General features: G+C 40.7%; 1 protein-coding gene across 5 annotated transcripts in view; it reads right to left on the bottom strand.

Moving 5' to 3' along the window:
• atosb (atos homolog b) overlaps positions 1 to 14,386 on the bottom strand; it is a 29,512-nt gene that overhangs the window by 4,520 nt on the left and 10,606 nt on the right. For 3 of the 5 annotated variants that reach the window (XM_080309364.1, XM_080309362.1, XM_080309366.1), the window contains 5 exons: positions 4,629 to 4,807; positions 4,151 to 4,381; positions 2,413 to 3,721; positions 1,150 to 1,208; positions 350 to 449 (listed from right to left, as the gene is read on the bottom strand). In XM_080309364.1, coding sequence (XP_080165490.1) covers positions 350 to 449; positions 1,150 to 1,208; positions 2,413 to 3,567 — 1,314 coding nt within the window. In that variant the 5' untranslated portion in view covers positions 3,568 to 3,721; positions 4,151 to 4,381; positions 4,629 to 4,807. Of the gene's footprint in view, positions 1 to 349; positions 450 to 1,149; positions 1,209 to 2,412; positions 3,722 to 4,150; positions 4,382 to 4,628; positions 4,808 to 7,191; positions 7,335 to 11,070; positions 12,113 to 14,386 lie in introns of those variants that run through there. The other 2 variants (XM_080309365.1, XM_080309363.1) reach the window with 2 other exon arrangements.

Below are 14,386 nucleotides of genomic sequence, written 5' to 3'. Positions count from 1 at the left end.
AGACAAATGTTCTGAGTGTTCTTTATGCTCATTTTCAGAAAAAAAGTTTTCTACTCTTGGCTGTGTAGTATGTCAATAAGTGCAAATATCTTTAATATGGTCATCTTAGGCACAGCAGCCTCCTCCCATAAGAAGCTCAAGTCTTCTGTTTGTGAAAGGCAAGCAGTAAGAATAAATGGTTTAAATGGAGGACACTTTCTAAGTGAGAAGAGCTAAAACTGTTGCTGTCAGATAGAGAATGAGCTGACAGGATGCATGAAGATAAGATAATGGGGACCTATTATAACAATCATAACTGGTCCTTGTTAATGTTTTGCTTTTGCTGCAAGTAATAAAATAGAATTCGCACCTCAAAGTTGCCGAGCAGGGATCTGCTGATGGACGATGTAGGCCCACTGGAACGTGTGGAACGGCCGGTGTCTGTGTGACTGCTGCTGCGCAGCTGCCGACTGAATATGACCATAAACACACACACACAAAAGAGACCGGTGGTTAGTGGTTAAGATTACACTAATTTAGTCTTAACCAATATGTCACATGCCTCTGAGTGTGCCTGAATATTCGAGTACAGGCACAAACCCTTTAATTTAAAAAACAACAGAAGACCTGCTCTAACTCCCACTTCCTTTCCCAATGTTGATTTTGGTGAAGTCAGTATGACATTGGCTGAGAGTTTTTATAGATAAGTGTGCGCATGTGTGTAGGTGGGTGAAAACAGTTAATAGAGTCTTCAGACCAAATGTGAATAGCGCTGTGCATTTACAAAGTCTATTCAGAGATGCCGACTGACACAAATTTGCATCAGACATTTTGAATAGAGGGAAATATCCATCAGTGCAAGTTCCAAATACTGTGAAAGACTTTCTGCTCAGTTTTAGCCATAGACTGTGGATTCTCCTGGCAATCAGAAATAGGCCTAAACCTTATTACAGTTTTTGGGCAACTGCAGCTGTATGATTCTACTTTGGGACGGTGAGGAGAGGCCTTGGAGCAAAGTGAGCCAAACTGCAGGACTCTTACGCACAAACATTTGTGGATTTACAAAAATATTTTATTTCACGTTCAGTCTGAACACAGCCCAAATTCATTTTTAGTATATGCTGTCTCTTTAATATTAATATTTGACTACAAATGGAGTGGATTACTCACCTTTTTAACCGCAGTCCATTCTTTAGTCGTCTTCCTGATCTTGTGCAGTCTGTGGAGGTCTAAAAAAAGTGAAGACAAATAGAGGAAAGAGTATGATTTGTTTTTTCCCCTCTGTTAACATCCTGACTTATCATTAAGCTACTCATAATCATAAAGGAGTGCTTGTTTTTCTATGGTGCTGTAAGCTAAATTGTTAAGTGTAATTACATATTTCAGGTGTCCTACTTACTGTGCACTGACTAGTGGTTGTTGTGTCACGCATGCATACATTCCCCATTTCCAGGCTTCCGATGACCATAAAGGCCACCCTATTCTCAGGTGACTCGCCACTGGCCAAACCCATGCTGCCTGCTAGCCATTTTCTCACAGAAAATCTCTCACTCATCATTAACTTATCGTTACTAGCTAATCCTTGGTTATAGTTGCTCCCTTCAGAGCTAGAAGTTCTTTGTCAGCTTGTCAGCTCGTACTCACATTTGGTTAAATCCAAAGACGGCATTTTGAAAATTATCTTGTCCCACCGTTCCGTATGACCTAAAATATCTTATTTCCAGCCTTTGTTTACTGAAATATTGCCTGTGACAGTCTATCCTAGCTGCTTTTCTTTAACTCTGCCTCATCTGTCACTGATTCCCTTTCCTGTTTTGTTTTGTGTTTTCTTAAGTCTATCTGTTTCTCCCTGCTACACAAACACACTAATCACTTGCAGTCACAATGATCCCACTACTGCATGAAACCAGTGAAACTAGTGAACCCTATTGCAACCATTAGCATACTCGCCATACCACAAACTCAAAGCACTTTCTGGCCTCCCAGTGTTAAAAAATTCAATTCCAGAACCATTTTTAAGCAGGATGTATCAATACATATGAGCATGAGAGACACAGCATACTCATGTGGGGGAACAATGGGCCCTCCCTGAAAGGGCTTTATTCTGGAGCTGCTCTCCCTGTTCCAGCGTGGCATGATAATGAGCCAGCCATCACCTCATTCTTTTTACCTTTAGTTGTTCTCTCAGCTTTTGTGTTTTTAATACCTCAAGCCCTTATACAGGACTGTCGGGAATAGCAGATTTCTTACCTATACTTATTCAAATGCATTTCATTAATCACAATTCAAAATCTCTGATGGCTCTGCATACAAGTTCTACAGGGTTCTGGTTTAAAACGATGACGGTATCATGGAAATGTGCCACTGCTGTTCATTAATGTGTGCTGCATTAAAATGACCACGAGACATATGATAAAGATGATGTGTGCTAACCTTAGGCCGGTCCCAAACAGAGGGCAGCAGGTGGTTCCAGTAAGGGGCAGCTTTAGCATCAGTGCTACGACATGAAGCGGGCCCCAGTCCTGGAGCGAGCAATGACAGCCTGCTTCTCTTAGATGTGGAGGGTCCCTCATCTTCTGAACACGACTCCCCTGTATCACTTGGAGACAGCAACCTCTTTTTGGCAGGCCAGTGGCCTCCAGAAAAGAGACGGTGGCCATTAGTGCTAGGAGTTTTCTCACAGGAAGCCAGGCCGTTAGAGGAGGTGGCAGCCTGGGTGGCACTTCGCTCAGGTGGGGAGGATTCAAGTCCAACTTCCCATTCTGTTGCCTCCCCTGGTTCCTGCATCTCTGTATGGTGTGGTGGGGAAAAAGGACCTGGGGGACTGGTTGGGCTGGCTGGGTTAGGAGTTTCATATGTGGACATTTCATACATGTGGGGGCTGGGCTGGCCTCCAGATGACCCATTACTACAGCTGTCATTTCCAGGGCTACCTAGTGAGTGGGTCGGTGTGCGGCTCCCATTAGGTATCTCTGTCCTAGTTGAGCTTCCAAGGGAATGACCCTGGTCACACATTGGGGCTGATTTAGGTGAGAGTGGAGCAAATACGTCAGGAAATGGCCTATCTTGATTGTACTGAGCTGGGCGTCGGGAAGGATTGTGGGTAGGGGAAAGGGGTGGAGACCTGGGTAACAATCCTTCCTCTGGGTCTTTGTGCTCCATCTGCATGCAAGAGTACAGAGAACCAGATCCACTAGGCCCACCAGCTAACCCCATTCCTGCACCTTGAGCTGTGACTGGCCCACACAGCATCCCTCCTTCAAGCCCCTCCCTGTCTGGAGAGTCCCCCAGGTGGGGGCGCTTATGAGTTAACTGAGGCTCCTCTAACCCCCTTTTCACACCTGATCGAATAGGCCTCTGCTGGGCATCAGTGTGGGATTCTGTGGCGGTGGTAAATCCTCCCAACTGAGAGAAAATAGAGAGCTGGTAGACCTTTTGGAGTCTCAACTCCTCCTGGTCAAGGTGCCTGGGTGCCCCTGGTCTGACACCAGGGTCTAAGCCCTGTGAAGAGGGAGGCAGGTCCCCCTCCTGTGCCGGAAGTTCTAGTGGAGCCTTTTTGTGGGCTAACTCAACGTGAATGTGCCGCATCTTTTGACGGCTGAAGGATAAGAGTCTAAACTAAGTTTTGTGCAACAAGGTCAAGTAGATCCTCACAAGTGCAAGAGCAAGATGATCCACAGGAGGGGTAAGTCCTACACTTCTTGCAGTGATGTCAAACACAGGACACTTGGCCACAAAGCTCCTGAGAGAAACAACAGACAATTTTACAATTCAGGAAAACGTTTAATAAAGCAGAGATTATTTTGTAATATTTGTAAGTTAGGCTCTTTGACATTTAAAAAGTAAGTTTAACCAACTTTTTGTGATTGATACACACACACACACGCACACACACACACACACACACACACACACACACACACACGACTTAAAACTTGCAATAAAACTCATTTTTAAAAAGAAATTATTAAAAGACTCAAGTTTTAAAAGAAAAACAGTTAAGCAGGGATGCTAAAAATCCCATCCTGGCTACATAGAAAAGGCATGCCTCAAATAGTTCAGACACAATGGCTTAAAATCTTTTAAAAGAATGTGATTACTATCTTAGTTTTAGTCAGCTAAGGTTGGCTGCCCTGCCACCAAGCCAGGGGACTTATATTCAAGCCAGTACCTGAGAACAACAGCTCATCTCTGTGCCCGTCCTTGTCCAATTCTCCCTGTGTGGACAAGCTGTATCTGGCACAACATCGGAAAGCTGTATCTAACAGCATACTAAAGGAACCCATCTAACTCCATGGCAGCTCTCAAAAAAATGAAGCCAGTATCCCAGAACATGTGAACAGGAAACACCAAGGAGTCAAGAACAAACCGGAGTGAAGGAGGTAGGCACAGGAGCCAAGACCTGAGAGAAAATACAAAGGTCAGTGTTCTTGTCAGTGACAGAAGAAATCAGCACCATTACAGGTATATATATTTAATAGTCAAAGTTGCTGATTCAAATTTATGAGGATAAAAAGGCTTTTTTTCCTTTTCAGTACTACAGCCTAGCTTGGGAAACCATGTTAGTAAATATACAATGGACCACTTAATGCTTCTTTGTATGCAAAAGACATAAGATTTGGATTTGAGCAGCAAAGGTTGAAATTTACCAGTGGTGGAGAGTGTCAGTGATGTAGCAGGCTCTTGAGGAGAAATATCTCAAAGTTGTTACTAATTCTAATGGGCTTCCCTCTGTGATTGGCTGAAAGCCAGACACACCCTCCTTGGTCACCTAGGCGTGAGATGTGGCATGGCTGAGGCATCATGACAGGGTCATTCCACCCAGTATCTGTGAAGAGGCAGGACACCAAATTAAATTACAGATTTAGGAGCGAGAAGGAGAGAGAGCGAGTGAGTTAGAGTGAGAAGCGGGTAAGTTAGAATGTCGATATTTAAGCATAAAGCAATTAAAAAGCAGGCCATTTAATATATTTTACTATTAATTTTATGTTACCAAAAAGTCAACAGATTAAAAATTGTCTAATCACTCTCTTATCTGTATAAAAAAAAATATCCCATTTGAGGATGAAATGAGGAGGAGTCATTCGGAGAGCTAACTTGACACTAAATCATGCTAGGCCAGGGGAAGCTCTTTCCAAACCTACTTGGACTACAATTTGGGAATGTGGGGGAGCGGGGGCACAGTGAGCCGTCACCGTGGCAACCAGTAGTCCAAGGATAACGACTCCTTTGTGCTTGGCCACAAAGAGGGAAAAAGACACACTGAGCTAGAGAGAGTGAAGGAGACAGGGTGGATGGTAGGGGGTGCAGGGGGGGGTAAGGGGGTGCAAGGGTGTAGGGGGTGGCGGGGGGGACTAAAGATGCTCGTCAAAAAAAAAAATATATATATATATATATCTAAAAAAAATTGGGAAACATTACAAAATAGCAGTGTTCCATTAAATCTCTCCAGCCAACTAAAAATTTCAGGCCACTGTGACACAGGCCTATGTTGTATCAAGCTATCAAAAATAGTTCAATTAAATGCTTGGATATTTTATTCAAAGCTTGAAAATGAAGAACATTAATCTGACTTTCTTCCCCTGGCACTCATATAAAAAGAGAAGTATAGTTGGTTCCCACTGAGACCTACATTACAGAAACCAGGTACTTCAGCTTTTTTTGCATTTAAAACATTATGATGAAACTGCGGTGACGCAGGCAGAAATCTGTAACGTGAAAAGAAGTGATGACACAATCCTAAAGATCAAGCAACAAAAAAGAACTGGAGTATTCATGCATATTTTCCAGTACAGGGAAATACGGGTGTAATGTTTCCAATGCTGGAACTGGATGCTGAATAAAATCCCCCCAAAGGCTATACTATCTAATGATATGACTGGCTGCACTCTTCTTGACCTTCAGCAGGTGTTTGAATTACTGAACAATAACATTTATGAGCATGTACTGTATTATATTTCTTATTGCTCTAAAAAACAAATTTTACATTCACTAAACCTTCATGCTGTGTTACATTACAAGATGTTTATATATATATACAAAACATCTAATCTAATGGCATACATGACTTCATACAACAAATCACATGGTCAGGAGTGAAACCTTTGTAGTTAGAATGGATTACTTTATTTTGAAAAAAATAAACCCCAGGATGCACAAGCTTCATATAAAGAGGAGTGCTTATCTTATTTTTACATCAAAACATCTGGTGACACTAAGTAAACATTCTAATGTAGTTGCTTTTCAGCCTGTATATGTATTAGCTCAACTATAAGACCATCAAGAGTATTCCCCGGTTACTTCCTAGTTATTTTCTTTTATTACGAAAACTGCTCCACATAAATCACAGTCTTAATATAATTTGCCCACTATGGATCTTAAGTGGAATTTATTGTGTGTTAAATCTATGCCAAAGGCACATCATAACTGCAAACCCTACTGAAACCCTACACTATAACTTACTTCTGCCGACATCATTTAAATCAATCGGAAAAAAATGGATCAGCTCAAAGACAGAAATTATATCGCCAACTAGTGTTTTGGTAGTGACCGTGCAGAACAATGCTGGCACACTATACACAAGTATGAATGGTTGTAACTTTATTGGCCGCTTATGTAAAAGCTGTAATGTTGCCTAAGTTCAAAAACGAAGCATAAAACACAAATCTAGGTGACACCACCACAAGAATAATAACTCCCTCTTAATGGCACTAAAAATGTTAAAACAAAAAATGTAACAGATGATTAATAAACAGCCAATATGCTGCTAATAAGCATGTCAGTAAGAAACGACATAAGCGGAAAGTGTTTGTAAACACAGATGTACACATAACAAAGTAGATCAGTCTGATTCTTTACAAGCCAAACTACCCATACTGGTGTGAGATTTCTTTACTATAAACAGGAAAATATGAGCAAGAGGACATGACAGGACATTTCCAATATAAATCCTGCTAGCCAAGGTCATTCAATTTTTTGTTGATATTTGAGTAGGGAGTGCCAAACCAGACCTGGTGTTTTTACCAAGTCAGATAAAGAGACATCATAAAAGTTCACTGCGAGTAATTATATCACACATAACTATACCCACAGACACACAAATACACACACAGCAATCAGGGGGGATGAGAGAAGAGTCAGCAACAGTATTTATAGTCATAGCCTACTGCATAGCCCAGTTGGCTCTATGCAGGATCCCACTTGATTTTTGACCTTATTTTGAAGGAGCAGGAGTCTGGCAGATGCTGCCCAGCCCTTCTCAGGCTTAATCCAGTAACCAACGGGAGGGAAAGGTCTGGCTTCACCCCAAAAATGTCTCAGGTTTCTGGATATGGTGGCAGTTCAGGTCAGAGAACCTATGAAAACCATATTCACATCTACAGGTTAAATCTGATCTGCTTCAAATTCATATGACCTATGCAATCTGAACTGTGTGCTTCTCACACAGTTCGGATTGCAAAAATCTGTACTTATAGTGACTGTAAAAGCCCACGTAAAGTATATGCAATTTATTATAAAATGTCCAAATTAACTCTTATCCAAAATATAAGCAAATAAAATGAGTTTTTATCACCACACAAGAATTGTTAGATTTTTTTTTAATTAAAACTTTGTTTTTTAAAGAATTTCTTACATTTCACTAAGAATGCATTGCTAAAAGTAATAAAGATGTTGCCTATCACTGGTGAGCCAGTTGCAAACAACATAACCTCTGCAGCACTGCCTATAAATCTATCTGCATTCAGAAACAGACAAAAGAGATTAAAAAGGCCAAGATGAAAGATAAAAGACTTAAAAACACCTGACAGCAACCAGCGGTCAGAGAAAGCAAAGAGATAAAGGATGAGGGGAACCGAGAGAGGCCAACCCAAACCAAAGACCTTGAGGATGGTATAAATAGAGCCCCACCCCCAAGTGTCAGGGGCAACCTGGCATGTTCATGGCTACATATTAACGAGCAGTTATGAGGCCAGTTGGTTCAGAGCATATAAAATGGAAAAACAATGTTAAAAAAAATAATATTCAAATATAATTTTTTAATTCTAACAACACACTCCTTGAAAATGGTTGAATGCAGAAAAATCTTCCAACATAAATATTGCAAAAATGAAATAAAAACTAGAATAAAATAAATTTAATATCTTTAAAATAAGCTAAAAAAAAAAAAAGAAAAGAAAAGAAAGATATGAAGTAATAAAAAAAAAAAAAAAACTTATAATAAATAAACCCAAACAACTAATGAGTCATGAATTAACTGAAGTTAATATTATTTTACTCAGTTTGCTTCAAATCCATGTTAAAATGAACTTAAAATAGTAGGAGTATAGTTTTAAGAAACACAGTAGTAAAATGTTAAAGAGGATGACAAAAATAAATTAAAATTGCTGAACAAAAAGCTTAGTTTGTCTGACTCGGCCCTAGATCTGGATCAAAGCAACAGCAGACTGAGTCATGCATGGAAAAACATTAAAAGGAAATCTGCCTATTATTAAATCAGGAAATAATTTTCCAATACAACAAAAGGACAGTGAGATAGGATCAGTGAGTATCCTATTCATTTTGATAAACAACTGGGATCCAGAGTGAAACCTCCTGGAAAAATTACCATTTTCCAACTTTTCAACCTAAGCAATAGTCACATTATCATATATTGTTATTTAGCGTTTGTATTAAGTTACTTTTCTTTGAGACATTTCGGTTATGTGTGTTGAAATATGTACAAGTATGTGTTCATTGGAATGCACAACACTCAACACATAGGCAACCACTGTGTCAGTCTATGAGCATCCTCCAGGGCAAAGAAGATTGTGGTCATGAGGTTGAATGCCAACAGTGTTGGGTCAGATGACTTATAGCCCATCAAGAGGCCCAGAAGAGTTTGACTCGATCATTATGGGAGGTGGTGTTAGGGATGTGGTAATTGCTAACAATAAGGCATATGGCTTACACATACACTCTTAGTTCCACTTGAAAGACTAATCAGAGCTTATGAGACTAGACACCCATCAGTAATGTGGGTGGCAACTACCAAACATCTGCAAAACAGGCAAAAGCACACTTAACACCCTGTGGTTTCTAGCAAACAAAGCTGCACATGGATGGACTACATCCTTGAAAACACACTTAAGCTATAACAGTCATGTTCAAAAGGTGGGGTGGGCATTAATGTTGGGACGTGGAGCCACTCCTGGTAAGGTCAAGACAACCCATAGAAGAGAAAAACATGAATTGAAACTAAGGTGAATAAACTATTTTAGAGAAAACAAACCAATAATAGTTTCCTGATGCAGCTGAATATGGATATTCATATTTTTTTATTCTTAGAAACTGATAAAATTGTGGGATTTGTGGCTTGATTTTTTGTGTGGTGAGGGGCATGAACTGTGTTTGGCATAACAAGGGGGATGTCAAACCACTGGGCTATACATAAAGAAATGAATGCAGAAAGATGTCATTAAGAGGCAAGTGATCATGCAACCTAAAAGCAGTTCCCAGTAAAATCTATGGAGATGTCAAAGATCAGACTCAAAACCTAGCAATTTAATCCTGCAACGGCTTGGGTTTGTTTTCAACCCTCAACTGATTTGAAGAACAACAAAGCTACTGTATACTTTAGATATTTTTACTGCATGCTCTTCGACAGTTACAATTTCTCATAGGTGGAGTCCTCAGATAAAAACAGCTGACCTTCTTACGGCTGTGAAGATTCACTTCTTTTAGTATAGAAATGCTTTTATTAGAATACAAACATTTTGCTAACTGGGAATTTTTGCAGGTAACACAGGAAACGCACACGTTTTAGTTTTTTAGCTATCCATAACATTTTTCTATTCCAGCTATCATAGAGTGAGAAGCATCATACACCATGGACAGGTTTCAGTGTTAACATAGAGAGACAGACAGCCAGTCACACTTGAATTTACACCTACGTCCAATTTTGAATCACCAGTTAACCTAAACTGCATGTGTTTAGACTGGAAAGAAGCTGGAGTACTCCGAGAGAACCCACACAGGCACAGGGAGAAGACGCAAATTCCACACAGAAACCACACTCTTCGATTCAAACCCAGGACCTTTTTGCTGTGAGGCAACAGTACTAACCACTGCACTGCTGTCCTTCTCCCTCATTTCATTCATTCATTTGGAATCAGAGAAAAGTGTGAAGCAAAAAAATCAAACTGGGATAGCTAATGGTAAATTTCTAGTCTCTCTTCTTCCAGAGGCAGACAAAGACTTCACAGTGGCATTATGCCAACTGTGTAAAATCGATGATTTTTTTTCCCAGCTTGCAAGATTAAAAAAAAGACCATGGGATAGGGTTAATTGCCCACCCTTCTAAAGAGGTAAAATAGTTTGTTTTCAGTCAGTAACACAATATTTTTGGCTTTTGTGAAACCCTATCTCTAGGTGGTCAAATGCACTCTGACCTCTTTATGTCCTCGGTCAATCTAGAGGCATGATAGCATCAGCATGAAGTCAGTAACCTCCCAAATGTCCTGATTGTCTCACCAAGTTTTAGCAGATCCCCACCCAAACTACTCCCATGCCTGTACTCTGCCTGAAGGCTGATAAACAAACACAGAGAGAAGGGAAAAAAGAAGAGAGAGAAAAAAAAAGCACCACAAGAAAAAGTTACTGGGTGTTTCTACAAACAACCAGCTGTTGATTAGATTACTATAGTCTCAGTTCACAAGGGACTGGAATGACAGCTCACTAAGTCTGTGAATGTGTTTATGTTAAACAAAAGGCAGAAGACAGGAAGTGGCAAAGAAAGACAGAACAGAGAGGTAAAGTTCAGTGAAACTGATAAACGAGAGCGAGAAAGCGTTAGAGTTGACACACACAGCATTCTGACTGGAGAGTAATTGCAGTCTGAACTAAGCTGGCTCAGTGACATAGTTGCTGAGAATGCCTTTTTGACACAGGGTCTGTTTCTGTTTCTCCCTCCCTCTGCCTATCTGTCTGCCTGCCTTTCATGTGGCCATTTTAGGAGACATTGAGTCATTCGAGCCCAGCTGACAATATGACAGCAATCAACAGGAACAGCTTTAGTACACTTGACTTCACACCAAGAGAACTTGTCTCACTCACCCTTGCAGAAAGATTATCTTGCTGTCTCACTCGGTCTTTCCCCTTCCTTCCTCTATTTCATCAGGTGTTCTTGAGGGGTGACTCTGTTGTCTCTTCTCTGTGTCCTCTTGTGTATTTCTGTTTCTACTAGATTAGGGTGCCTTATTGGTCTTAACTCCCTGGCTTCTCATTGGTCTTTGCTTCCTTCCGTCTAAATAGGTAATGTCGCAAGAAAGACAAGTAGTTTTTCTGCATGCACTAATTATCCCTCTGCCTATGTATCCTGTTTTCTTTCCGTCTACCTCTCTCCACTCTCAGTCACACATACACAAATGAAAAACCCATCAACAAACTTGCAGCCCTGTTTTCTCACTGGTTCCCTCCCTTGCCTTTTCTCTTCGGAGTCCTCCCTTTTCCCGTTTTTTTCCTCTCATTCGCACACCTCCAAAGTATCTTGAATACAAAAGCGATCTGGCATGCTACAGACCCTTCTCACCTCCCACTTCTCCTCTTCCTCTATGTACTTTCAGGCCCCTCCTTTTAAGCTTTCTAGCCATCCTATCCTCTCTGTTGTGTGTGTGTGCGCTTTTCTTTCTGTTGGTTTCCTCTCAGCTGATAGAGTGAGGCATGCTTTGCTCACTCAGCAGTGAAGGCATACAGGGGAGAGGAGGGGGGGGGGGGGATGCTTCCAACTGATTGGCTCACCAGAAGGGGGGTCAGCTGTAGTGGCTGAAGCCCTGATTGGCTGGAGGAAAGGATTGCAAAGGGGGAGGAGGTGTGAGTATCCATAAGCCCTCCCACCTGCTGAAGCTTTGAATGTTCTGCAAAAGTAGAGTGCAGGCTTTAAGAACACTTTGCGTAAAGTGTGTATTAAAACACACAACTCATCTCCAAGCATGACGAGTTTTCTTTGTACAGTCAACCACATGTAAAGTTGTGCATGTGTGCTTGAATTGGTTAAAGAATAACAGTTAATAAAAGAAGTTAATGTCTTAGAAAATAAACCTGCTAATAACTATGCAATCACTCCCTCCCCCTTTCTCTGCTTCCCTATTTCTTGCTCCTCTGTGGAACATTAAAAGCAGGCATGAAGCAGAAGGCTTATCTGTGGTGGGACTGATAGAGCAATAAGTGCATGTGAAAAAGTTTATCAGTAGAGGACCAGGAGCAGCGCTCAGCTGTGTGCTTATGAGTGTGTGTGTGTGACTATTGCAGCATCTGTGAGCTAATAAGGAGCAGGATGTCGATTACCCGAGAACTACTTCAGTTTGGTGTTGTTGAAGTCCACACAGCACAGTGCACTACTGACACAAGCACGCATACAGTGGGTGGAAACTGCACAGAAAGTTGACCACAACATATATCTTCGAGGCTGTCGAGTGAGTGCTTATTCAACACATATTTAGAACACTTCTTTGTCCAGTGCTCCTGGAGATGCACACTCACACCTCCCTGTCTATGCTTTATTTTTTTTTATTTTGGAACACTGGGTTGACTTTTTATCAGATGTACACTGGTTGAGACATGCAAGACCAACATACTGACAGCTACTCGTCACTTTAAATTTCATTCACTTTCTGTCATTCTCTCCCTCTAGGACTCCTGATCTACAGGAATTCTACCTCCAACTCAGTTTCCATCTGTAACACCCTTTATCTGTTTCCAAAACAAGATGGAATATTTATTCCTGCCAAGTTACTGCAGAGTTTCTGTATTGTCTCTGTTTTACAAGAGGGTGGACTGGGCATAAGCTTTGTGGTGTCTCTTTTAACAAATTACTCTAAGGTTATGGCTCCTTAACAAATGATTCATGCTTTAAAAAAATAAATAAATCCTTGTACAAAATAAAAATCTGTCACACACATAATTTGATCCTACCTGCCACCAGAATAAATATGTGCATAAACCTGCATACAAAATTAATCTCTACCACTCTCATAGACCATGTACTGACATGTACTTATTCATAGGTGGTTCCTTGGCTGAGTGATAGTATGGTTGCACTTGTTTTTTGGTTTGTTTGTTTTTGGCTTTTTGAGTGTGTGAACAGTAAAAGTTAGCAGAGAGGTGGCTTGAAAAACAAGACACGTCTTCAGCCACATAGCTCCAAATATAGAGATGTGGGGATAGGGGTGAGAGCGGAGGAGCGGAGGGGGGTAGACAGGGGAGGAGGAAGCAAAAGAAACAGATCAAGACAAACTGACAACTGAAGATTGAAATGAGATTCATGTGATTCGTCCGCTGCTTTTCACAGAAAAGCTGGTAAAGAAATCTAGTAATGGGATTTTATGTTCCTACTGTTTAAGATTCTCCGTTTCAACGCAAACAAACGAAGACAACTACACCCTGCTGTCCCTTTAAGAGTGAACGTTGCTTTCCATATTTGGCGATAAAGGGGTGTGTCTTCCCTCTGAACACCTTCCCCCATTCAATGGCATTGAGTGGAGCAAAAGAAAACGATGCATTGAAAACACACACACTCACATTCCAACAAAAACTCACACTGATGCAATTTTGACTTGAGCGCATGGCAGTGTTTGTTTTGATGTCTACATGGCAGCATAGGGGGCTGGACTTTCAGCCTTGATAAGAGAAATGCTGCTTGACACATGTCTTGTTTTTGTAGGCCCCTCAAAGTGAGCTGTGTTTATTCCATTTTCTGGATTAAATGGGTTTCTATGGGTTACATGACTTGTAATATAGTCTCGGGAACAACATTTACAATGCATATCAGCTGCATTAAAAAACAAACAAACAAACAAACAACGCATAAAAATAAATAATCTGTGTTTCTAAACCAAAGTATCTAAAACAAGCTCCTTAACTCTCTCACTCAAACTGGGAGTGAATAAAAGGAAGGATTAATGAGGGGAGGTGGAGGAACAAGAAGTGTGCATGTGTGAAGAGAAGAGCATGGTGCCTGTTTAAAGACGCACAGACTCCTTCCTGTTTTGATGTCCACGTCTGCGTGTGGAAGTAAAGCCGTTAAGAAGCATAAAGCTAAAAAAAATATTTACAAATAATATTTGCAAGGGTATTACAAACACCGGTGCATGTTGATGACTCGCTTCTTTAAATACACTCAAACTTTATGATGCAATGCCTCTGACTTGACTGTAACAATTACATGAATGTCTGCCAGTAAAAGGGTAGACTAAGGTACATATATTGTAGGGTGGCTGATAATTACTATCACACTTTTTGCCCTCTGGTGAAATGTGAAGGTACATTTAAAGCAATTTCAAACTTCTTTTTTTTTTTTTTAATACAACCTCCTTTTTTTAGTGCTGCAAAACTTCAGCTGTAAAATGTAATTCTTTAAAAGCAAAACTAATGA

Source organism: Astatotilapia calliptera, chromosome 12 (assembly GCF_964374335.1).
Source record: "Astatotilapia calliptera chromosome 12, fAstCal68.1, whole genome shotgun sequence".
NCBI lineage: Eukaryota > Metazoa > Chordata > Actinopteri > Cichliformes > Cichlidae > Astatotilapia > Astatotilapia calliptera.
This window is presented reverse-complemented; position numbering and strand designations above follow the sequence as displayed.